We start from the raw sequence: 26,479 nt of genomic DNA, 5'->3' as shown, positions 1-26,479 counted from the left end.
ACCTGGCTCAGTCTCCCAGCATCCTCAGGTCAGCTCAGCTTAGAGCCTGAGCCAGCCCCTTCTGCCCCCTCCGCAACCAGCACTCCAGTGAGCGCTAGAGGGGAGAGTAGAGAGCCGCTGACTGACAGTAGCGGCTCTCTGCTCATAGCGGACTGGGAGCACTGAGAGATCAGCGATCTTTGATTGCTCAGTTCTCATTACAAAACTGGCGGGGACAGATGAAGATTTAGATCAATGCTGCATCCACCTAAGTGAGTATTTTTTTTTTTTTTTTTTTTAAAGCCTTACTTCTCTTTTAAATGATGTCTGGTTAAAATCTTGGTACTAGACTTTCTTGGGTTGTGTTTTTTTTTTTTTTTTCTCCTCATGGTTGCTTGAAGGCGATTTAGTAGGATTTCCTTTAACGCATGTGCTGGTAGGCAGCAGATAGTGCATATATCCTGAAAGCAATGATGGACAGCTATGATGCAGAATAATGTTCTGTTGTGTAATACATAGCATCCATCCACAGTGAGTGATCCCAAAGCAGTGGTAGGGACATTCTGATGCTGACCAGTGGATGATATATATGTAAAAGAAGAGGTAACAGATAGCAGTAAACATTAAAGTACTTATTTTATACTGGAGATTATATTATCTGTGGCTAATAGAACATGTACTTAACTGATGAGTGCCTTTCCCTCTGCCCTTATTCTTGAATATGCTTGCACTGGAATTGCTCCTTTCTTGGGAAGCAGAGAGTAAAGGTGAGCTTGTGTGGGCTTTTCGAACGATGTGGCCTTGTGTTTCTCATACATACCTATTTAGGCTGTGCCTTATTTCATGCAGATACATAAATCACATTATTAGATTATGACCTGAGGTAGTTATGTATGATTGCAATTTCAATATATTCCACAAATTTTCTTTTTTTATAATGAAGTAGTTACAACAGGAATTCCCTCTCACATATAAACCTTTGGATTGCTTATTTTTTTTGTTCTGAACCTATCCAAAGTAGACACAGTGCCATCTTAAGGACATTAAAGGGCCCCAAGCAATGCAGTGCACTGGGGCCCTGACTACACAATTACAACCACGAGAATAAAAATGCAAATTATCGATAAGGCTATATTTATTGGTACAGCAGTGCCAGGCTAATGCCAGCTTCCAAGTTCGGTGGCTGGATCCGGTGAACACACACACGAACGGGAGTCAGACTCGACTGTCCTGTGTGTGCCTTTTCCCGTGGAGGCAGACAGGCATTCCTGCAGTTGTGGGCTCCCCCTCCACGGCCCAAGTGGCCTGAGAGCAGCGCAGGGCCGACAGGCGCTTGCCACCTGCTAAGTTCAGCGGCGGGATGCACATGGGAATTGGGACTAATGCTTGGCTGGGGCTGGTCGCTGGGCAGGTGGGGCCCCCGGGCAACTGCCCAGCGTGCCCATTCGGTAAGATGGCCCTGAGCAGACACAGCAGTAAAAATACCTGACAAAGGTCTTATCCCTTACCTACTGTATACAAAACAGCTTTCCTTTGTTTTGTAATTTAACATCTCTGAAAACCGTAATGGCTTGGGCAGTGCTCACACTTTAGGTCTGGCTTTCCAAACATAACAGAAGCTATCAATATTATTTTCCAACATAAGCCAGCATCTACTTGGTAATATATTGTATCATGATTGTTTGTATCAGAGACAGTATAGAGAATGTGTGATTTTTGTTTTAGAATTGTGTGGATTATTTTGTGTAATGGTTAATAAGAGTATTCAATATGCAGGAATTACGTGATCACAATGATGAACTGCAGATCCAGCTTGAAACCCTCCGATCCCAGCTCAGTGAAAGTAAATATTCACGCTTACTGGGTAAGATGAAGGATAATAAGTTACTGCACCACAAGGCAAAAGAAAAGATCCATCAAAACCATGGTAATACCGGTAGAATATTAGGAAACCACACTATACTGAACTGTATTATGTTTTTTATTTCTCTGTATCTGTGATTTTTTTGCTTCTGCCATAGCAGATACACCTGCAAAAAGGGGGCTGGCCTCAAGGTTGAGAAGAAGTGTGTCTTCAGCAGGTTCAAATGGTAAGTAACTGTGTTTACTGTGAATCAGCAGACTACTGAAAGTATGGCCTTCCAAAAATGTAAATGTTTTATATCCCTTATTATTGTTTTAGGTTTGTCCATTGTCATGTCCGAAACTCCTTCTATGACCATGGAAGTTGAGTTAACAAAGCATCAAGTGAAAGAACTGCAGCAAGAAATTGAGGATCTTAAAATACAACTTGAAACAAAGGTTGGAAGAACAGAGTATCTGATATATTATGGAAATTTACAAATGTATACTGTGCCTTCAGTCTGAAATGTACTGATTCCTATTTAGGCAAAAATTCTTTAGTTTTATTCAGGGGTATATCTTATGTCAAGAGGTTGATTGTAAGAAAAGACCCTAGAATTCATAAGTGCTAAAGACACTCTTGGTTCTAATGTGCCTCCACAAGAAAAATGTTAGTGTCGGCAACAGATACATGCACCTGAGTACATGTCCATACTAACACTCTGACTTCAGTACAGCGGCGCTCCCTGCTGCTGCTGGAGCTTTTACATAGACAGCTCAGCGGTGGGGGAGTTCTGTACCTGGGACAGGGGACAAAGCCTGATGGGGATATAAAGACACTAGTTCCCCATCAAGTTTACTCCCCTTTTAAATGACAGCAAGCAGTGGGTGGAGCCTTAGACAATCGACAGCCTGCTATTGGCTAAGGAATCTGCTTGCTGTCAAATACAAGGCAAGTGTGGACTTGGGAAACTAGTGTCTCAGCTTCCCCATCTGGCTCTGACCACTGCAGCATCATTGGTTGTTAGGTGGCTGTCTGCTGTGAAGCTGACAGCTTCCTTAACAACTAGTGACAGGAAGGGAGTAGCAGCGGCAAATATGCCACTCTACTACACTGTGGACAGAGACAGGCACTCTGTCTATCTCTGTAGCCAATTAAGAGTAGGGTTTAAATACCTCCATTTTAATTCCCTATGACCTGAAGGTAGATATTTTTAAAAGTGGCGCTATTAAGAACTACCTGAACCTGCCGTACGTGTTGGTAAAGTTACCTAAACATGCGGTAGAGATTTTCAAAAGGCCATAGCGCCAGAAAACTGTCCTTTTTTCTTGATTGGATTTCCCCCTGAGTGTTTTAACTATTTTCTACCTCCCCTGCAGAGAGAAGTCATCAGTCAGTAAATACAAACACAAGGTCTCATTTTTTTATGTAGGAAAGCACTAAACCATGAAAGGTCAACGTTAACCTGTTCTGGCATCCAGGGGGGTAACCTAATAGAGTTATCACATTTTCTGAGCTAAACATTTTTTGGGCTCTAAGGTAGACATAGACAGAGCGATTTTCTTTCCTACAACCACAGGTTGCAAGAAAGAAAATTGCTTGATTACCCAATCAACACAGTAAGTGTTGATTGGGGAATCTCTCCCGTGGAGCTATTGGGGTTGATTTACTAAAGACAAATATACTGTGCACTGCACTTGTTTCAGAGCTTAGTAAATGAGGTAAAGTGTCACTTTGCAAAGAATACTCAATCACATGCAAGGAAAATAAAAAACAGCATTTTTGCTTGTACATGACTGAATGATAGAAATCAGCAGAGCTTCCCCCTCATTTCAGATCTTTCCCTCAGATCAAGAGCAACTGCACTTACAGTGCACAGTATATTTGCCTTTAGTAAATCAACCTCACAGTGTAAGAGCCACTAGCAATAATCTCATGGAAAATCCGACAGGCTGGTTGTACCCAAGTTGTTCAATCAATCAACTTTGGTATGTTCAGCCTGCCCATACATGGTTAGAATCCTGGCTGGTTCCCGATGAACCGGCTGAGATTTGAACCATCTATGGCCAGGCTTTACAGTCAAACAATGACAATGAGCATGCTTTTTCTGCTATTGTGATCTTTATGCTATTTCGTTCCTCTAAAATATCCAAGAATGACTGTTATAAAAAAAAATTATCCATGGATAATTACTATGAAATATAGCCAAGGACGACTGAAGAAAAAAAAAAAATATATATATATATATATATATAATATATATATATAAAACTAAGGATTCCCCAGGGGCAACTTAGAGTTGATTGGAAACTGTCATCTTAATAAGGTTTTGGTTTCCTGAACAGAGGTCCATTGGCCAATACAAAAATCCTGTATTGTTCCTTCACTATGGCAATTTAGAACTTTGAATTTGCCTAGACCATTTGTGTTTAAATTCGATCTCCAGGTTTAGTGACGTTTCAATAGGTCCTTTGGACCACGATGGTCCAAATAAACTTTACTTCACTAGCAGATGCGGCAGCTGTTAGCACAGTATAAACTGCATGTAGCTTCAGCTACATACAGTATACAATGTTCTGCTGGACCTAGCTCCCTGCCCTCCTCCCGGGAAAAAATCGAGTCAGGGTGAGTGCTGTGTTCAGCCATCCACATGGAGGTTTGTATTTTTAAGAATGAATACAAAGCTTCCCCTGATTGGCTGCGGTGGCGAAGCCGGCAGATAACATCACGATCTCCACCTCAACCAATCAGAGGAAGCTTTTTAATAATTCATAGAATACAAAGCTCCCTGTGAAAACAGGGAAATGGTCCGGTTACTTCCCTAGCACACCTCCATCCCAAAATATATATATATATATATATATATATATATATATATTATATATATATAGACAAAAAAGAGATTGGCCCACGGGACTTTATATGAGGAAATGCTAGTGGCTGGTAATAAAATGCAAGAGTATGTAGATAAAAAAGTAGACTTTTATTCAAGTATAAAATATTATAGAGCTAGAAATGGTGTCATACATTGAATTACATATGAACTAGCCCACTGGCTGAATAGTAAACAATAGACAGCATAAATACGATAGTAATATCAAATATTGGTAAACATCATGGTAAAACAGCTTGGTTTCAGAAGTAGCCTTAATGATGTGTTATGGTTCCATAATAATGGAATATAGAATATACTGCATCCTGAAATGACGCGTTTCGCGAGCTGTACACTCGCTTCTTCAGAGATAAATGCACTCAAGGTATATCTATGAGAGAATAATTGTTTAAGTAAAAAATAAATCAGTGAAAAAATACCTGAAAAAAGGTTTAGTACAGTAATAGAGACTCATGGGAGTACTAAATACTCACAGGTCGATGGAACTAAGCTGGGGCAATGAACTTCTGTGTGGTAGTGAATGGCTGAGCAGTGTTCGGCCCGACTTGATTTTTTTTCTTGGAGTAGAACAGAAAGCTCCTGTACTGCTGCAGATACACTAAGCGGTATACTGTATGTAGCGGATGCTACATACAGTGTATACAGTGCACATAGTCACTGCATCTGTTAGCGAAGGAAATACTTTGTTTGGACCAGCTAGGTCCTAACGAACTACACACTGCTCAAAAAAATTAAAGGAGCACTTTTTAATCAGAGTATAGCAGCAAGTCAATTAAACTCCTGGGATATTGATCTGGTCAGTTAAGTAGCAGAGAGGGTTGTTAATCAGTTTCAGCTGCTTTGGTGTTAATGAATTTAACAACAGGTACACTAGATGGGAAACAGTGAGACAACCTCCAAAACAGGAATAGTTTTACAGGTGGAGGCCACTGACTTTTTTTTCCCCCCACTCATCTTTTCTGACTGTTTTTCGTTAGTTTTGCATTTGGCTAGGGTCAGTGTCTCTACTGGTAGCATGAGGCAATACCTGGACCCTATAGAGGTTGCACAGGCGGTCCAACTCCTCCAGGATGGCACATCAATACATGCCATTAGCAGAAGTTTTGCTGTGTCTCCCAGCACAGTCTCAAGAGCATGGAGGAGATTCCAGGAGACAGGTAGTTACTCTTGGAGAGCTGGACAGGGTCGTAGAAGGTCCTTAACCCATCGGCAGGACTGGTATCTGCTTCTTTGAGCAAGGAGGAACAGGACAAGCACTGCTGAAGCCCTACAAAATGACCTCCAGCAAGCCACTGGTGTGAATGTCTCTGACTAAACAAGCAGAAACCGACTTCATGAGGGTGGCCTCTAGTAGGCCCTGTGCCCACTGCCTGTCACCGTGGAGCTCGATTGACATTTGCCAATGAACACCAGAATTGGAAGGCCTGCCACTGGTGCCCTGTGCTTTTCACAGATTGGAGCAGGTTCACCCAGAGCACATGTGACAGACGTAAAAGGGTCTGGAGAAGCCGTAGAGAAAGTTATGCTGCCTGTAACATAGTTTAGCCTGTCCGGTTTGATGGTGAGTCAGTGATGCTCTTGGGATGCATATCCATGGAGGGACATACAGACCTCTCCAGGCTAGACAATGGCATCCTGACTGCCATTAGGTATCAGGATAATATCCTTGGACCCATTGTCAGACCCTACGCTGGTGCTGTGGGTCCTGGGTTCCTCCTGGTGCACGACAATGCCCGGCCTCATGTGGCAAGAGTATGCAGCCAGTTCCGGGAGGATGACGGAAATAATACCATTAAATGGCCTCATGCTTGCCTAACCTAAATCCAATAGAACACCTCTGGGACATTATGTTTTGGTCCATCTGACGCCGCCAGGTTGCACCTCAGTCTGTTCAGAAGATCAGTGATGCCCTGGTCCAGATGTTGGAGGGAATACCTCAGGACACCATCCGTCCTCTCATTAGGAGCATGCCCCGATGTTGTCCGGTATGCATGCAAGCACGTAGGGGCCATACAACCTACTGAGTACCATTTTGGGTTGCTGTAATGAAATTTCAGAAAAATGGACTAGCCTGCTGCATCATTTTTTCACTTTGATTTTCGGGGTCTTTGAATTCGGCCCTCTGTAGGTTGATCATTTTCATTTGCATAAAATGATGTGGCATCCTTTTGTTCCTAACACATTACCCAATCCATATCAGTATAGATATCTAGCATGATATTTTTCCCCATTGAGATCTCATGTGTTTTCAAAGTGTTCTTTTAATTGTTTTTGAGCAGTGTATATAAACTTCCCTAAAATCTGGAGGTGCACTTTAATTGAGGGCATACCGTGGATTTCACCTAACATCTTGATTTTGAGGTATCTCTGATGAAAAATTCTTACATATTCTTGCCATTTCTAGGTTAACTATTACGAGAGGGAATTGGAACTTATGAAAGTTAACTTTGAAAAAGAGAGGAAAGACACAGAGCAGAACTTCAAGCTGGAAATCAGTGAACTTGAGGAGCAGAAGACTGACCTTGAGGAACTCAATGCTAAATATCAAGAGGTGATAGATGGCTTGAAAGAACAACTTCCCAAAGCTGCTCAGCTCCAGGAAATGGAGAAGAAGTTTGAGAAAGAGAGAGCTGGCATGGAGGAATATTATGCAAAGGAAGTGTCTGCACTGGGTCAGCGTCTATGCAGGGAGAAGGACCAGCTGGAGGAAGAGCTACAGAGGAGCCACCAGCATGAACTTCAGTCAATGAGGTCTGATATAACTTATTTACTCTATGGTATACTAGAGTAGATGCTTTGTGCTGGTTTTAGTGCAAAAACCCCATTCCCTTGCTCATGTCCAGTGACTTTTCTGATCCGTACTGCTGCCTCAACCTATGTTGCTTGCTGCCGTTTTGTATTCTGTTGTCCTGTATGCAGCTGGGCTGCAACCTTTTGCATGAATCACAAGAAACAGTTATCAGGGACTTGCTTGTCATGCATGGCAATTTATGCTCTTTATATGTTTTGTACGTCTTAATAACATCTGCCTCAGTATTACTTGTAAATCACTACTAAAACTGCACTTATTGTAAGATAAATGTGAATTTTTATCACAAAATGCATGTACCCTAATTTTCCTTTCATTTGGATGGTGTATTCTGTTACATCCCAGCCCTTCTGTCAGGGAAACTGGGACATTCCTCCTTAACACTGGTGCTGGGCACTTGTCACTTCTTTTATTGATGACTATTTAAATGTTATTAACATTCCAAAAAAATAACACCTTGCTGGAGATTTTTTTTTACTTGCTCCCTCTGAATACACTTTAAATGATTAAATATTTTTAAGTTTGTAATTGAGTTTTGTCTTCCATAATTGGTTTTGTTCTATTCTAAACCCATGGTAAGAGCTCCTTGATACTCCAGCGCTGCAGCAACACATTCAATTTGGCTGTTGGCAAAATAGAAGCCACATAGCAATTAACCTGCAGTACTGTTTTAACAGGTCTTACAATTGTAATCACATTGGTAAAGACCTAATTGAGTATAGTTCTTCCATTAAATAATGAATACATCGTTTTTTCTTTACACAAAGGGACTTTTTACAAAATCTTTTTTTTTTTTTTCAATCGCCACACAATATTAATGAAAATACTACATACTGCACTTTTTTTCTGCTTGTGTAGTGCCCCAGGGGACCAAATGCATATAGCATTTGTTCCTGTACTGATCACTGGCCCAATTGTCCCTTAAAAACTTTTCTTGGTGCTGACTGTAGCTCCACCCCCTTTACGTGTGCAAGCAGCTGCAGATACATTACACAGAGCGGCAACTCTGAATGATCTTTTACTGTGATAAATGAACAAACCGTGCTGCTTGGTCATTGATAATCATGACAGATCGGCTGTGTGTATATCAGGGCTGCTTTTACACGTCCACAAATCTGCTGAGGGGGTCACAGAACACTGCAGCACTGTGTGAGCTTTCACTATTTATGAATGAGCAATCAGTGATGTCAGGCCAGTGCCATGTGTAACACAGCTGGACATTGCTGTTTGCTCATTCATAAAACTGACAGCTCACACAGTGCTGCAGGGCTGCGTCATCCGCTGGTTGGGCTGTGGATGTGTAAAAGCAGATAGACACAGTGCTGCCAACTCCTTCCTGGCAGAGTTGGTGGACTGGGTGGGAACTTTCACAAAAATGAAGGGACATATTTGAACTAGACCAAGTGCCCTGTGGCCCCCTAGAAGGTTAAAAAAAAATGAAGTGAAAAATGAAAGGAGCCAGGTGAAAAACTGTCAGCCAAGCAGTAGCCAGTCAGATGCAGCCAGTATTCAGGTATCGTGGCAGTCACCTCTGTCAGAAAACAATAGTTCAGATAAGAGATTTGTCCATCCGCACTGTACAGCGTAGATGGAGGAATCTGTTTGCTTAATTGACCTCTGTTGAAAGGACATGATGGAAAACATTTGCTGCAGTCACTGATCAGTGTATTCTGCCAGCAGCGGGACTCGCTTTTAGAACACAATGTCCTGTTGGGGAAGGGAGGGGCAAATGGCACCTTCCTTTTGTGGATGGAGGAATCTGTTCGTTTTTTTTTTTCTTAATCCACAAATTAATCCTGGTGTGCAGTTATCCTAAAGCAGCCCATCGGTTGCAATATTTGCATGCCCTGAGGTAGATGTGCAATGGTGTCCCTGTTAAACCAATATGGGCATTCCAGTTTTTTTTTTTTACAAAATTACCAACTTCTCTCTAGAGGTGTTTGATTCAGCTTGGCAGAGGTCTAATATTTTCACAATATTTTTAAAGGAAATGTAAAGTGAATTTTCAGTGAGCAAGTTAAGATCCCTTCCTTTAAGTGATTCTTAAAGACCAATTGAAGTCTTGCACATTTATACCTCTTTATAGTCCTGTACTGCAGAAAGTTATAAATAATGACTGTCGCCTGTCAATGAAATAACTGCTTCCAGCCCTCAAACTGCAGTGGTTTGTAGCAGCAGAGCACCCTCAAACTGATTTGTATTGCAGGGAAGGGTGTGTCTGACCAGGTCTGTTAATTAGAGAGTGCACGAAGTCTAAAGCCTAGTACACACGGGACGAATGTTGGGTGGCATAGGCCGGTTACAAGGAAACTGTCCGATATTGTGTACTGTAGCCGGTCTGACAGAAGATGGCCGCGTGGCCAGCTTCTGTCGAAGAGACTTGACTGAAAACGGTCTGCTGATTGGCTCCCGATCAGCACTCTCAGACAATGACTGAGAGCGCTGATCAGAGTGTTCTGGCGAGTGCCTTTATCACATTTTAGCAAAAGGTGGACTATGCAATTAAAGTATAATTAAAGGCAAAACTTTTTTTTTTAGTTTTGGATAGAGTAGCGAGGGATTAGAACACTTGTTAAGTTTTTAATGATGTCTGTGCCCCTGGTAGGGAGATTCACCCTCTCTATTTGTCATATATACCCTTATCATTGAAAGTAAAAGAAATTACCCGAATTTTGGGTTGTCCCCAGAAAAGTAATAGAGGGGAAATCTTCCAATGGGTACACTAGATCTGGTGGCCTGGGGGTCCCCAAGGAATTCCCTTGATTTACAGTAATTTCCCCTCAGTTCCTGTTTGGCTATGGGACAGCAAGTAAAGGGAAATCTCCCCAATGGGGCACAGATGGCAAAAGGATGTCGGTCACTAGTTCTCTGCTCTGCCCCTCCAGCACTCACTGGAGCACTGGGCTAGGTAGGAAGTGGCTGGATCAGTCTCCCAGCGGTGCAGCTGAAAGGCAGGTGGATCCTGACTGTAAAGTTAGGATCTTTCCACAGCCTGAAATGGCGTGACATCAACTGACAGCCGGTCACAGGAGTGCAGTACGGACTGCACTCCTGTGATCCATAGAAGTAGGGACAAAAAAGCTTTACCCATACTTCTCCTTTTAAAGATTTCTGTCATGATGCAAAATGCTTGTCTAAATATATATATATTGTATATAGGAGCAAAGTATGGCGCTCACCGAACCCACAGTAAAAACTTCGCTCACCCGGCGCCAAAGTATTCCTGAACACTAAATAAATAAAGTAAGCTGCTGCTATAAATTAATACATGTATATAGGTGCATCAAGATTCAAACAGCTCCACGCTAAAGATTCATTCACGCACTAACAGCGCTAAAGTCCATACAGATTGGATACAGATTGGTTCTGGTAAGTGTCCCCACTATAGGGTGCACACAGCGGTGTGGTGAAGGCTTTTGGGGGTCTGCAAGGATATACCCACTGACATCATCTCCTCACATTCTGGGACTGCATGCACGGATTTCCCTTCATTGATCTATTCATCCATAGATTCATAGATTGATTCATGGTTTATTTCATGGACTTTAGCGCTGTTCGTGCGTGAATGAATCTTTAGCGTGGAGCTGTTTGAATCTTGATGCACCTATATACAAATATATATATATATATATATATATATATATATTTAGCAGAGACCCTAGAGAATAAAATGGTGATCATTGTAACATTTTATGTCACACCGTATTTGCACAGCGGTCTTTCAAAAGCTATTTTTATGGGGAAAAAAATACACTTTAATGAATGATGCAGCACTTTGCTTACCTTTTATCCGGCCCTTGGGGCACTTTTCTTTCCACTGATAAAAGACACTATTCCCCCCACTGAAACCATCATTTCTCTCACTGACACCAACAATTGGGCATCATTCTTGCTACTGATATAAACAATGGGGCAATATGTCTCCCATTGACACAATGATGAGGCACTATTCCTCAAACTGACATCATTGATAGAGCACTAATTCTCCCTCTGACACCAATGAGGGGCACTAATTCTTCCCCTGACACCAATGGTGGGGCACTAATTCTCCCACTGACATCAATGGTGGGGCACTAATTCTCCCACTGACATCAATGGTGGGGCACTATTCCTCCTATTGGCACCAATGATGGGGCGCTATTCTTCCTATTGACACCAATGATGGGGTAATATTTTTTCCCCTAATAACAGATGCATTGTTTACTCCCACTGACGCGAAGGCAGTTTCTACTCACAATGGCCACAGTCCGGCCCCCCTAAAGTCTGGAGGACAGTAAACTAGCCCTTTGTTTAAAACGTTTGGAGACCCCTGTGTTAGAGTTTAGATTTTAACCTTTAATAGTTACATTTGTTCAGATGAAGTTGTTGTTTTATAGGCAGATACTGTGTGTGTATATGTGTGTATATATATATATATATAAGGTGGGTTAAGAAAACCTGTCTGAGACAAATTCTATCCCAATAAGTGCTTTTGGCTTATAAATCAGTCATTTATTATCCTTTTATTCTTTCCACATAGCTTAGAAAAAGAAAATGTAAAATGTAAAATGTAAAATCTTATTGGCTGGGCTCCAGTTTGAAGAAAGTTGAGACAAAGTTTGTCTCGGGCACTTTTTTTGTTTCATTGATTTTTTATTGAAAATTGACATTAGAAATACAGCAAAATACGTAGTAGAGCCAAAGATACATACCCCGAAAGTTTTACAGAAACTGTGGGTGACAATATTCTAATGCACGGCTCTCTCCAAACTGAGCTTAAACAATGTATTAAGAAATGGAGCATAGCAAATGTAACCGATCAAAACAAAAAAACAAGAGTAAGAAGAAGCGGTCAGTAACAGGTTATTTTTTTACTAAGCACATTGTTTGGTTATCAGAAAGAAAGAAGCAGCATGTATATGGTATATACCAGTATACTAGCATATCGTTAGTGGTTCCTAATCCACAGAATCCATAAATGCTAATGTTGATCGAATAAATGTTTGCCACCATGTTTAAATGCCAGTAAAGTTTTGTAAGCGTAATTTTTGTTTTACCGTGTCAATTACCTCTAAAGGAATTTGGGGATACGTTTGATTTTCATTGCCTTGTTATGAGCACTCTAGCAGCTAGCAGGATGTGGGTTACAATTTTGCGGCATTTGGGAGGGAATCCACCAATGCCCAAATTAAGTATCGCCAGCGCTGGGGAGGATAGGGTGAGGATCCCTGTTAGTTCAGATATTATGCAGAATATTTAGTTCCAAAAGCTTGTTAAGTGTTTGCAAGGCCAAAAGATATGCATGAGATGGCCCACTGTTCCGCATTCTCTCCATCACAGGGGAGATTGGGACAGGAGGTATTTAGAAATCCTGTAAGGAGTCCAATACCATCTAAGGGCAAACTTCTGGGATAATTCCCAGTGGTTGGTACATTTAGATGCTTGAAAGATAGACTTAAGGGCATATTGCCATTGTTTTATAGTAAAAGTCTCACCTAGTTCCGCTTCCCTTTTCAGTATGGAGTGGATTTCTGAAAGGTAAGTTTGCAGAAGGTTATAAAATAAGGAGGTACCTTAAACAGATAGTGCAGAGTTGCGGAGCAATAGCCAGCCTTGCATAGGCACCTGGATTACCAGGGAGGCAAGTGATTTTATGAAATGGGATACTTGGAGATATAGGTCTCAGGCACTTTTTTTTAACACCCCCCCCCCCTCTCCAAATTTGACTTTAAACAACTTGCAGACACAGAAGCATGTATTCTGTACTTCTAAGAACCTTTCTGAACTTTTCTAGCATGTGTGATCGACTGGCTCTGCATGTTAACATACTGTTTTGCAATACATCATCTAGTTAGCTTATGCCTGTACTTAATACTGAAGTATGTTTTGTGCCAGTTGAAAATGTTTAATTTTTGCTTTTTGCCATAAAGTAACAGTTACCTCAGATTCTTGGTATACTGCATATGAAGGTTTCCTGGGAATGCTAAAAATCTTAGTTGTGCTATGCCACATAGCACTGTCTGCTTTGATCTATCAAAGACAAGGTGAAATCCTGATGTTCACCTGACCCTCCCCTCTCCTCATCTATTTAGAGAAAGACATGTATTAAATTCAATGAATACAAGATGTTTTCCGAACGGGAAAATTGAAAATTTTGAGTGACCCCTTATCTTTGCTGTATGAGTGGCAGAACTCACAATGGTTGAGCTGGAAGATCAAAGCCGACAATGGTTTGCATCATAATACAACTATGATTTTTAGCATTCCCACTGGACATAGAATACCAATAATTAGAGGTAAAAATAAGCTGGACCCAGCAAACATTTCCTGGAGCTAAGCTTTAATATATATGTAACCGCCAATTACTAAAATCTTACGTCTGCTTTAAAATGTTAAAGCTGAATTCCAGGTTTGGTTTGTTTTGCATAGTTACGTTGGTTTAGTTTGGACCAATGTAAGTATACATATTCCATACCAGTGGGGTTGCTGTGGAAGCACTACTTCAGTGATTGCTGCAGTCTTCTGGTTCCTGTGCTGAGCAGCTTCCCTGTAGAAGTATCCACAGGGTGTTGATCGCTTGGGAGAATGCCTTGCATTTTTCCCAATTAATGCAAAGTGCTTTCTAATTGAATGAGGTGGAGTGACGGGGATGTCACAGGACCCAAAAGTCCATGACCACTACTACAGTGGTCCCACAGGTATGGAATATGTATACATTGCAACAATAAAAAGTTCACTATGCAGCATTCGCCTTATTTATAAATATATATATAAAATCAGGGGGAGATGGAGTCTTGAGAGTGATCGCCATAGAAGATCCCCATGCATAAATAAGTATCTTTTTTAAGTATAAACAAGTTGCTCTCTTGTATATTCAGTCCATGTATAAAATTCCAAAAAAAAGCTCACAAGGGCACTTTAAACATTTTCTGACCACTGTACATATATATATGCGACATGTCAGAAAGTGGATAAACCAAGATCATGGCTGCAGCTAGGGTTGGGCGATCCAGTAAAAGTGATCCAGGTGTAACAAGAAGGGCCGCCGCCTGGGCTTTCTCGTTCCTCTGGGGAGCCTTGGACCATGGTGAATGGTAAGGATGGCTTCACACAGAGGATGGAAAATCATGTCCTCCCCCATTTCCTCTGTGACTAAAGAAGCCAGAAGCAGCAATAATTTTGTCACTTCCAGATTCAGATCTGTCATTCCTTGGCTGTTACAGCCAGTGAAGCAGCTAACCGAGCACGATCTGTGCTTGTTTAGCTGCTTTGGAGGGCAGAGGAGGCATTGGGGGGTCTAATAGACCCCTGATGTTTCCATAAATAGTACCTGGCACCTGCTCAAAGCTATTACATAGGGGGCTTGTTAGCCCCCTTACAATAGCAATAAAGTTAAATGAATTAAAAAAAAAAAAATGAAAAAAAAATACATAAAAAAATAGTTAAATGAAAAAAATATATATAAAGTCAAATTGCATGACAAGTCGCACCCTATTGTTAACAATTGAATTGTTCGAATCGGTATAATGCTGACTTTGAAGTCACACAGATGTAAGCCAAGTCGCACCTGTAGTCGCACTGACGTGCGGCTTTGAAATTGTGTGATTTCAAGTGAAGTCACACGATTTCAAAGCCGCATTCATTGTAAACGTGGGCTAAGTGTCTGTGCCAATGCACATTGTGCAGGCTTGTTTTATTGTTGTCACCATCAGAAAACCTTGCTTGAGAAATGTCATGCAGACATCACTGGAGTACATGCATATAGACAGGAAGTGTCTGGAAGAGTTTAACGGAACTCAAAGTATAAAAAATTGAGAAAGATAGTATTGTCTTAAAAAAAAAAAAAGGCAATTCTTTACAGTTCAATTCAGTATTTTCATCTATTTTCATTGTATTTAGTTGCTGTGGGTTACTGCACTCTGTAGTGAATATTATTTTGCACTTCCTCAGGAAATGCTTATTAATCACCGATAGTTTTAGAAGTACCGTATTTTCACGACTATAAGGCGCACCGGATTATAAGGCGCAGTATCAGTTATCAGTGAATGGTAAATTTTCAAACTATTTTCATATATAAGGCGCACTTTTTTTTTTTGGAACGTTGATCCGCACGAGGTTTACTGGCAGGTGCTCATCGTGAACCCTCGGATGACAGTTCTGGCGGATACTTTATGCCAGGCATCCACTATCCACAGGCACACAGTGGCATTACTGGCCTGGCGTTGCCTCCCGGTCTTCGTGAAGGAGTGCTCTCCTTCCATCATCCAGTTTTCCCACGTGATTCGCAGTTTCGCCTTGAAGGAACGATTGACACTTATGTCCAGTGGTTGCACCCTTTGGTCAAACCATCCAGTTAACGGTAACTTTTCAAACTATTTTCATATATAAGGCGCACCGGATTATAAGGCGCACTGCCAGTTTTTGATCAAATTTTAGGATTTTCAGTGCGCCTTATAGTCCGAAAAATACGGTATCCATGGATTACTGAGGAGAGCCAGAAATTCTGGTGATTTGTGGTTGGTTAAATATAATGAATTTTAAATGTCATGTGAACGATTTACTGCTCTCTAAAGACTATTTCAACTGAGCAGTTTCCTTTAAAGATTTGTTATTTATTACTAAATACAGAGGTTATCAATGATGGCTTTCTTAGCTAACATTGGATACATTAATGTTTTCTTAAGACATGATTTGGAAAATGCATGTATAATTATATTTAATTCAGGTGAACCATCCATTTGTCTATAGGGAAGAGGCAGAGGAAGAACTTGCTGAGAAATTGGCACAGATTGAATCTCAGTATACCGAGTATTGCCAGTCTTTAATACAACAGCATCTAAATGAAAAGAATGAGCTCTTGCAAAAACATGAGTGGGAAAAGAAGGCCCTAATACAGGATCACATGGATGAGATTAGCCGATGGCAAGAAAAAGAGAGGGCGCAATGGAAAAATGATCAGACAAACCCAGTCGAGAAACCAAATGAGGAACAAACTGGTAATTGTAAAACCTTCGCTATTGAGAAGGAAATGTTAGAAAGCTACTACAGAGATCACATTAATAGGCTTAACCATGAAATTGAGGGCTTGAATGCACTTGTGCTAAAAGCCAAAACTAACCTAATCAAGAAACAGAAGCTGTCTTTAGTGAACAGACTCAGTGATCATTGTACAGAGGGGAACGAAGGAGCACATTTATTTTCTCTACAGGCAGGAAGTACAGAGCTAGAACATCAAATGATGGACAATACAAATAAGCAACAGAATGAAAATGTCTGGATTCAAAGTAATTCTGCACCTTTATACGTACAGCACAAGCTGGTCTCGTCTGCTGGAGAGGTGTTGAAAGGAGAACAGTCCCTAAAACAAGCACAGGAGCATGTACTGATGATTCTGCAAGAGATGGAGAGCTTGGTAGCTTCTTTGAGAGCACAGCTGCATGAAGAAACAAAGGCTCAAGAGACTCTTGTGCATCAGAAAGGATATGGTGAAGACCAAATACATCTGAGCAACCAATCAAAAAAAAGAGAAGACGAATGCATGTTGGCTAAGGACAAACCAAAAGACCTGACCTTTCAGCTGCTTGAAGGCGATGCGCATGTCAGAAACCTGGAATCGGCACTTCAGATGCTTGGCAGAGAGGAAGAAGAACTGGAGAAACAGGTGGCAGTGTTAGCAGGCCATATTGGCTTGGAGTACAAGCTTATGAGAAGCAAAGCACTAGAGCAAGAGCTAGGTGGAGATAGCACACCCAAAAGTGAGTACCATTACCGAATCGGAAATGTCAAAGAGCTTGTTGATAACCATCCCCCGTTATGCCAGCAGCTGATAAGCAAGGACGACATATTAAACCTCCTACTCGGGCATCTCAGAGAAGCAATGAGTCAGTGCCAACAGCTAGAACAGCTAACTGCTCAACAAATCCAGGAATCCACCGACCAGCTTGAAAGAGAGAAGAACTATGTTAAAAGCAGGCTTTTTGAGCTAGAAGACTTGGTACGGAGGCTAGAGCAAGAAAACATTTCAAACCAGGATGACAGGTTAGATGACGGATTTTTTTTCCATTTAAACTACACTGAATGAGCACCTGACACAATACTAACCATCCACTGACTTTTTGATTATGGGAAATTTTCTAGGCTATTCAAGCTTGTACAACGCCTTATAAATGTTCGTAACATCCCTATTATTTTTTCCAGGTTTACTAATCAAGACAATTTGCAGGGCATTTTTCACTGTTAATTGGGGACATTTATGAAAGCAAAAAAAAAAGGGAATGTTTCTGAAAACTTTCATAGTCATGATTTTATAATGTTCAGGTCTACCTTTTTATTTTTCCATGTTTATAAATTTCCCCTTTAAACATTTTATCATTACCATTATATATATTTTATACTTTAGGGGGCACTCTTTTTTTCTTTCTTATTATGTTCTGCACACTCCACTGTTTATTCTTTGCTCACACTAACAAAATAGCATTTCAGAATTGAATTACAAATAGTGGCACAAACAGAAGTTTCTTATGCTGGCCATAAACGTACAGAATTTCGGCCGTTTGCAGACTGAACGATTATTCGTCGTTTGAAAGCGAATTGTCCAATAACTGATAGAATAAAGTCTTTTATAAGATCGTTTCCATGTTCATAGTGATCGTTCGATAACAATAAAAACATATAAGACAGAATTTTCTTTTTGTTTTGATTATAACATACACGTATATACTTTAGTTGAAACGGTAAAAGTTTTTGCTTCAGATTCATTGACATTAGCCGGGCCCATGGCCAAAATTGTCGGTAAATTGGGTTCACTAACAGCACGAATGTCGAACGATCTTTCTGAAAACTACCAGTTTTGGCCGACATTCTGTGCATGTATGACCAGCATTAGTGTTTCATCTCACTATGCTTTTTAGATTTATTTTAGATTGTTTTTAACGTTGCAGTTTATATATTGGGGCTTATTTACAGTAATAAGTAGCAACCTGTTCATCTAAATTTCAAAGGCTGTTTACTGAAAATTGTTTGGTTAATGATTCATGACTTAAGCACTGTTTTTATAGAAGTCACTCTTTTTTATGTATTTAGTGTGGCGTAGATCATTTTGAAAGACAGAGCCAACTTATTTGTATCAGTAGTCTAGAATCTGGGGCTGTTGAGCCACGTGTAGTTCTTTTCTTCTTTTTGCAGCTGCTCATGTTTACCAGTTAGCATGTTCTTTGTACCAACCTTGTGGCCATCTACATATTTACCTGCTGTTATATACATAATACACTTGACTATATTACTTTTGTAACATTGCCATATCATACATTATATCTGCTGTCATCCTAATGGAAGGGTCTCCAAACTTTTCAAACAAAGGGCCAGTTTACTGTACTTCAGACTTTAGGAGGCCAGATTGTGGCCAATGGGAGTAGAAAATGTCCCAGCATCAGTGAAAATAAACATGGCCTCAGGGTTGGTCGTCAGTAGAAGGAAGAGTAGTGCCCCATCATTGGTATTTAGGAGGCCAGATTGTGGCCAATAGGAGTAGAAAATGTCCCAGCATCAGTGAAAATAAACATGGCCTCAGGGTTGGTCGTCGGTAGAAGGAAGAGTAGTGCCCCATCATTGGTATTTAGGAGGCCAGATTGTGGCCAATAGGAGTAGAAAATGTCCCAGCATCAGTGAAAATAAACATGGCCTCAAGGTTGGTCGTCGGTAGAAGGAAGAGTAGTACCCCATCATTGGTATTGGTGGGAGGAGTAGTACCCCATCATTGGGATTAGTGGGAGAAATAGTACTCCATCACTGGGATAAGGGGAATAAATGGTGCCCTATTATTGGTGGCAATGGGAGGAATAGTGCCCGAAGGGCCAGATAAAGGCTAGGAAAGGGCCGCAGTTTGGAACCCCCTGTCCTAAGTGGTGATCATTGTTGGCGGTCATTTAAATATTGCAACCAGTATACTGCATTAAGACAGTGCTGTTATTCTTTTTCCTGTTATAGCATGGCCCTGATGTTCCAATGCTGCAATGCCAGAGAAGACACTGTTGAAAATATTCAATAGAATTTAATTGATGGAGTTGTAAAAACACTCATCAGATGTTATACTTAGATATGGGCCAATCAGAGACTTTACCGATCAAGTCTTCAAGCAATTTAATATAATTTGTTATGCTTTTTTTCATGATATTGTTTCTAGACCTATTTTGGTTCATTATGATTGCTATCTGAATGTGGCTCATGAGCTTACAGGGTTTGGGACCTCTGTTTGCATTCATAAAGGGTAAATTGTATTGGTTAAGATCTGATTTCAAAATATGACAACTAGATCTTACTCCAAAATGTAAATGTGGGTATGAATAGGCTTTGTGTCCAGAAACTACCATCATTTAACAGTGGAGGTAATACTTGTGTGAATTTATATACTGTACTAATGACTGTGTTCTTTTGTGCAGGTGATAAATATTTTACAATAGCGGACATACATCCATGACTTACCTGTATTATTACTGTCATGGCTTACATTGGACCTGTTTTTGTCAGTGTCTTTTCTCTAAAAAAGAACAGTTCTGCCTGCTTTCACACTTCCACTAGAATTAGATTTTTTTTTTTTATCTGATGAGCAGCTATGAACAGAGCAAACTGGGTACCAATAAGAAAACGATATCCTATATTTTTTGGAAACTGGTTGTAGGGTTTCCTGCAGAGGTTTGTTTTTGTCATACAAGGCCCTAATCAGTAAATCTAATCACAATTTTTTGATTACGTAGGGCAGAATTGAATGGAATTGGCTGTTTAGATTAACAACTGTGTTGTGGGAGTACTTAAAGAGGATGTTCAGGGATTATACAGTAGGAATGTAGTGTGGGTTTGTGTGTGTGTGTGTGTGTGTGTGTGTGTGTGTAGCCAATATACACTGCTTAAAAAATTAAAGGAACACTTTGAAAACACATCGGATCTCAATGGGGAAAAATATGCTGGATATCTATACTTATATGGACTGGGTAATGTGTTGGGAACGAAAGGATGCCACATAATTTGATGGAAATGAAAATGATCAGTCTACAGAGGGCTGAATTCAAAGGCTCCCCCGAAGATCAAAGTGAAAAAATTATGCAGCAGGCCAGTCCATTTTGCTAAAATTTCATTGCAGCAACTCAAAATGGTACTCAGTAGTTTGTATGGCCCCCCATGTGCTTGTATGCATGCCTGATGTCATCAGGGCATGCTCCTAATGAAACAACGGATTTGTCCTGGGGTATATCCTCCCAGATATCTGGACCAGGGTATCGCTGAGCTCCTGAATAGACTGATGTGCAGGATGGATTGACCTAAACTTGGATTTAGGTCAGACGAGCTTGGGGGCCATTCAAAGGTATGAATTTCTTCATCCTTCAGGAACTGGCTGCATACCCTCGCCACATAAGGCTGGGCATTGCCGTGCCCCAGGAGGAACCCAGAACCCACTAAACCAGCGTATGGTCTGACAATGAGTCCAAAGATGCCATCTCGATACCTAATGACAGTCAGGGTGCCATTGTCTAGTCTGTGGAGGTCTGTGCGTCACTCCATGGATTTGCCTCCCCAGACCATCACCGACCCACCACCAAACCGGTCTTGCTGAATGATGTTATAGTATAGGCAGTATAACGTTCTCCACAGCTTCTCCAGACCCTTTCACGTCTGTCACATGTGTTAAGGGCAGTGGCGGCTGGTGCTCAAAATATTTGGGGGGGCGCAAACAGAAAAATGTAATAAGCATTGCTTTGCGGCAAAAAAAGCTGTAAAAAATTGCGTGACTTTGAGGTCGCAAAAGTGTGAAAGGGGCCTTCAGTAAATAAGGTATAGTGTGCCCCCTTTCAATGCGGAGAGACCAGCATGCCCCCTTTCAATGTGGAGAGACCAGCGTGCCCCCTTTCAATGCGGAGAGACCAGCGTGCCCCCTTTCAATGCAGAGTGACCAGCGTGCCCCCTTTCAATGCAGAGAGACCAGCGTGCCCCCTTTCATTGCACAGTGACCAGCGTGCCCCCTTTCAATGCACAGTGACCAGCGTGCCCCCTTTCAATGCACAGTGACCAGCATACATGCCCCCTTTCAATCCAGTGACCAGCTCACATGCCCCCTTTCAATGCAGTGACCAGCGTACATGCCCCCTTTCAATGCAGTGACAAGCGTTCATGCCCCCTTCAATGCAGTGACCAGCGTACATGCCCCCTTTCAATGCAGTGACCAGCGTACATGCCCCCTTTCAATGCAGTGACCAGCGTACATGCCCCCTTTCAATGCAGTGACCAGCATACATGCCCCCTTTCAATGCAGTGACCAGCGTACATGCCCCCAATGCAGTGACCAGCATACATGCCCCCAATGCAGAGATCAGCGTGCGTGCCCCCTTCAATGCAGTGACTAGCATACATGCCTCCTTTCAATGCAGTGACCAGCATACATGCCCCCTTTCAATGCAGTGACCAGCGTACATGCGTACAATGCAGTGACCGGCGTAGATGCCCCCTTCAATGCAGTGACCAGCGTACATGCCCCCAATGCAGTGACCAGCATACATGCCCCCAATGCAGAGATCAGTGTGCGTGCTCCCTTCAATGCAGCGACCAGCATACATGCCCCCAATGCAGAGATCAGCGTGCGTGCCCCCAATGCAGTGACCAGCATACATGCCCCCAATGCAGAGATTAGCGTGCGTGCCCCCAATGCAGTGACCAGCATACATGCCCCCAATGCAGAGATCAGCGTGCGTGCCCCCAATGCAGTGACCAGCATACATGTCCCCAATGCAGAGATCAGCGTGCGTGCCCCCAATGCAGTGACCAGCATACATGCCCCCAATACAGAGATCAGCGTGCGTGCCCCCAATGCAGTGACCAGCATACATGCCCCAATGCAGAGATCAGCGTGCGTGCCCCCTTCAATGCAGTGACCAGCATACATGCCCCCAATGCAGAGATCAGCGTGCGTACCCCCTTACTTACCTGGAGCAGCAGCGGTGGCGGGCGGCTTCTCATCAGTGTCCGGGTGTCGGCTTCTCATCAGTCCCGGCGGCGCGTCTCCTCGGGTCCTCCCGCTCCCGCCTCCTCCTCGGCCAATGGCATGGGGTTTGCCTTGCGGCCTATCAGGAAGCGCGTATCGGACGCGCTTCCTGATTGGCCAGGAGGAGGATCGGTGTGGCAATAGCGAATTTTCATTCGCTATTGTCACATAATGGGTGGGCTTGGGGCGCACTGCTCTGCGCCCCGGCTCCCCTCTTTGCATCACCCTATTAGAGCCTCTGGCTCTAATCAGGTGATTTAAAAAAAAAAAAAAACATTAAGCTCCATGCATACGGCGCCCCTGCATGCAGATTAGGGGGCCGGAGGCATGGATGGGGGGGGCGGCGCCCCTGCGCCCTCAATAGACCAGCCGCCACTGGTTAAGGGTGAATCTGCTTTCATCTGTTAAAAACACAGGGCGCTAGTGGCAGACCTGCCAATTCTGGTGTTCAGTGGCAAATGCCAATCGAGCTCCACAGTGCCGGGCAATGAGCACAGGGCCCACTAGAGGACATTGGGCCCTCAGGCCAAGCTCATGAAGTTTGTTTCTGATTGTTTGGTCAGAGACATTTACACCACTAGCCTGATGGAGGTCATATTGTAGGGCTCTGGCAGTGCTCATCCTGTTCCTCCTTGCACAAAGGAGCAGATATCGGTCTTGCTAATGGGTTAAGGACCTTCTATGACCCTATCCAGCTCTCCTAGAGTATCTGCCTGTCTCCTGGAATCTCCTTTATGCTCTTGAGACTGTGCTGGGAGACACAGCAAATCCTTCTGGCAGTAGCACGTATTGATGTGCCATCCTGGAGGAGTTGGACTGATACCTAGGCAAACTCTATAGGGTCCAGGTATCTACTCATGCTACCAGTAGTGACACTGACTAATGCAAAACTAGTGAAAAACAGTCAGAAGAAAAGAGTAGGGGAAAAAGAAATGTCAGTGGCCTCAACCTGCAAAACTATTTGTTTTGGAGGTTGTCTCGTTGTTGCCCATCTAGTGCCCCTTTTGTTAATTTCATTAAACTAAAGCAGCTGAAACTGATTAACAACCGCCTCTTCTACTTAACTGACCAGATCAATATCCCATTAGTTTAATTGACTTGATGCTATACTCTGAATAAAAAGTTCCCCTTTAATTTTTTTAAGCAGTGTATAAATGTGATTCAGTATGACATCCATGTAAAATTTTAAAAACTATTGAAATTGTATTAAAAAAAAAAAAAAAGTTCAAAAAGTATATAGCCAGACCACTAAACTGTATCAGTGTGGTCCCTTCAGCCAAAAAGAACCAGTATGCGAAAAAAATAAATTGGAGAGAAAACTCCAGCATATACTATTATTAGCATAAATAATTGCAAAAAATCACACTCAAAGCTGAAAAAATAAACTATTTACCACTCTACCATATGTTAAAATTGTCTATTTTAACATATAATAAAGGGATAAATTGTTTTTGTTTTTTTCAGCTTTGAGTGTGATTTATTTTATTTTTTTCTGAAAATTGAAAGACCAGATTTCGAAGGTGCCTTTTTTAAGGAAGGCTGCCCCCTGCTGAGCTGTTGATCCAACAGGCTTCAGTTTTACTTTAATTACTGATCTGGATAAACTATGTAGGGAAGGGGGGATCAGACTTCACTGGCTTTCCTAAACTGCATACTTTTCCAGGTCAGTGTCTAAATATTAAAACTAGACAATGTCGGAGGAACTATAATTTTTAGAAGGTCCGTACTGGCAGCCCTGATCTATTTTTTTTTGTTCTCGGGACATGTGACTTTTTACACTAGACTTGATCTGCTTTGATGGCTGTTAGCTCATATATGATCGCTTTAGCTCATGCATTATATTTTCCAGAAAAACTCTAGTAGCTGTGTCCGATAAAAGACACGGGAGAAAAAAATCTACATTACAGCCTGTGGGCTCCCTGCAGCTTTTCCTGTTACTAACTTGCCATGCCTTATATTAAACTGTGTCTCTTCGTTATCTTGGTGGAGGCAGGACTTTGCTTCCTCATGTCAGACCATCCAGCAAGGAGATCAATGGACAGCACAGTAGTGACATCACCAAAACTCACTTCACATCCCCTGAGACTAGCAGTCAGAGGCATATAGGTGTACGTTTATTAAACTGAGAGGTTTTCTCTCAGTTCACTTCTCAGCAGTTCTCAGAGGAAAATGATCTCCTCTGGCACTCTATTTATGAAGCCGAGAACTTCAGTTCTCACAGGGAGACCAGAGAAGAAGTTCCATGTAAAACTGGGTGAACTGCCTGTAATCTCACGAGATGTTATGAGATTACAGTGCTGCCCGGTTTAAAAAGTGAAACCAAAGTTTAAAAGAACATGCAATGACATGTATAGACAAATGATAATTAACAAAATATACAGTATATCTATCTATCTATAGATATATATATATATTTCTCTATCTATCTATCTATCTATCTATCTATCTATCTATCTATCTATCTATCTATCTATCTATCTATCTATCTATCTATCTATCTATCTATATATATATATATATATAAAATGTTTACATTAATTTTTAACCCACTGGTGCTGATATATAGGAAGAAAGAAGTCTTCTTCCTCTATTCGCACCAGTTGCACCCTCTGATTCTCCACCTCTGAGCTGGAGAAACTGGAATGGAGATATTTCAGATCTCACTTTCATAAACTGGCTGTTTTTTACAGAATGGTCATGTACGGTGATGAGACATGGAGAACATGTTCTGTGCTCTTCATCTCAGCTACATAAATCAGTATTCACCAGAGATCAGTCGTGATTCTGAGGATCACGGCTTTTCTCTGTTTCATAAACGGACATCATAGTGTTATAAGTCTCAAACTGCAGATAACAACTATGGGACTGAAAGGAACAAGAGTGCCTAGGCACCATCATATACCAGGATGTACACTGCTGATTTTCAGGGGGAATGAAAATGTTATTTATTCTTTTCAAACGTTCTTTATACAATAGTGAATCTTTCTTTATGAGTTTGGGTCCACTTTAATTCTTGGCAAGCACTATTACACTTTCTCTGCATATCTAATGATGATAATGTTTACGTTCTGCTTTGTCTTTGCACAGGATGGAGCTGACTAGGCTTTCTGAAGATAACACATTTCTCAGGAACAAGGCTGAGCGGCTCCAACAAGATATCATTCATTTGGATGACTCCAACAAGAAATACAGGTTCTAAAAAATCCATATTTCTATGACACGTAATTTAGAAGGGTAATAGATATGGGCAGTAACCCCTAAACCCCCTAACAACCAACCATTTTCATTGTTGTAACTACATTTAGCAGACAAAAATCTATGTTGTCCTGCTGGGCTTGTTTTTCAAGCCTATTACTTAGTTGTTGATATTAAAAAAGAATTTAGGAAACAAATTTCTTGTAATATATACTCTTTCTCTTACGATCTCTGACAGTCGCCGCCTGTTCAGTTAGCCTATACTAGTGGTTAATGGTGCCCTCTGCAGGAGCAAGCTAGACAGTTTTAAATGTTAATAAAAAACTTTCTACCCTTAGGCACACCTCCAGGGGGCTGTCCCTCAGCCATTATCCTGATCCAGTTACCACTGTCCATCAGTTTTATGCTTCCTAGCGTCAGGAGTAGGCTAGGTATCCCTGCTGGGATCTAGTGTCTCAGTTTCTTTATCTTTTTTTCTTTAAAAAGTGTTTTTTTTTCTTTAAGGCGAAGTGCATCCGATTCTGGTCCTAAAGTCTCTATACCGCTTTGTAAGGGTACAGAAGTTCTGGATGGAATCCATCAGGTCGGTGGTGGCGTCGTTGAGTCCGGGGTACTTCCTGGCCTCCATCGACTTGAAGGATGCGTATCTGCACGTACCTATCTACGAGGTTCATCAGAGTTATCTCCGCTTCGCGGTGGCAGAGGAGCATTACCAGTTTGTGGAGTTGCCCTTCGGTCTCCCTTCGGCTCCCA

General features: G+C 41.7%; 1 protein-coding gene across 3 annotated transcripts in view; it reads left to right on the top strand.

Moving 5' to 3' along the window:
* The window catches only part of NINL (ninein like), a 246,067-nt gene that overhangs the window by 162,046 nt on the left and 57,542 nt on the right, over positions 1-26,479 (top strand). The window contains exons 14-19 of one of the 3 annotated variants that reach the window (XM_082252540.1): positions 1,756-1,906; positions 2,004-2,069; positions 2,162-2,280; positions 7,120-7,466; positions 16,252-17,541; positions 25,619-25,723. In XM_082252540.1, the coding sequence (XP_082108666.1) occupies positions 1,756-1,906; positions 2,004-2,069; positions 2,162-2,280; positions 7,120-7,466; positions 16,252-17,541; positions 25,619-25,723 (2,078 nt within the window). Of the gene's footprint in view, positions 1-1,755; positions 1,907-2,000; positions 2,070-2,161; positions 2,281-7,119; positions 7,467-16,251; positions 17,542-25,618; positions 25,724-26,479 lie in introns of all 3 variants that reach the window. The other 2 variants (XM_082252539.1, XM_082252541.1) reach the window with 2 other exon arrangements.

This window comes from Pelophylax lessonae (genome assembly GCF_965119305.1).
Source record: "Pelophylax lessonae genome assembly, chromosome: 3".
NCBI classification, from domain to species: domain Eukaryota; kingdom Metazoa; phylum Chordata; class Amphibia; order Anura; family Ranidae; genus Pelophylax; species Pelophylax lessonae.
The sequence above is the reverse complement of the archived record's forward strand: the minus strand, read 5'-3'. Positions and strand labels throughout refer to the sequence as shown.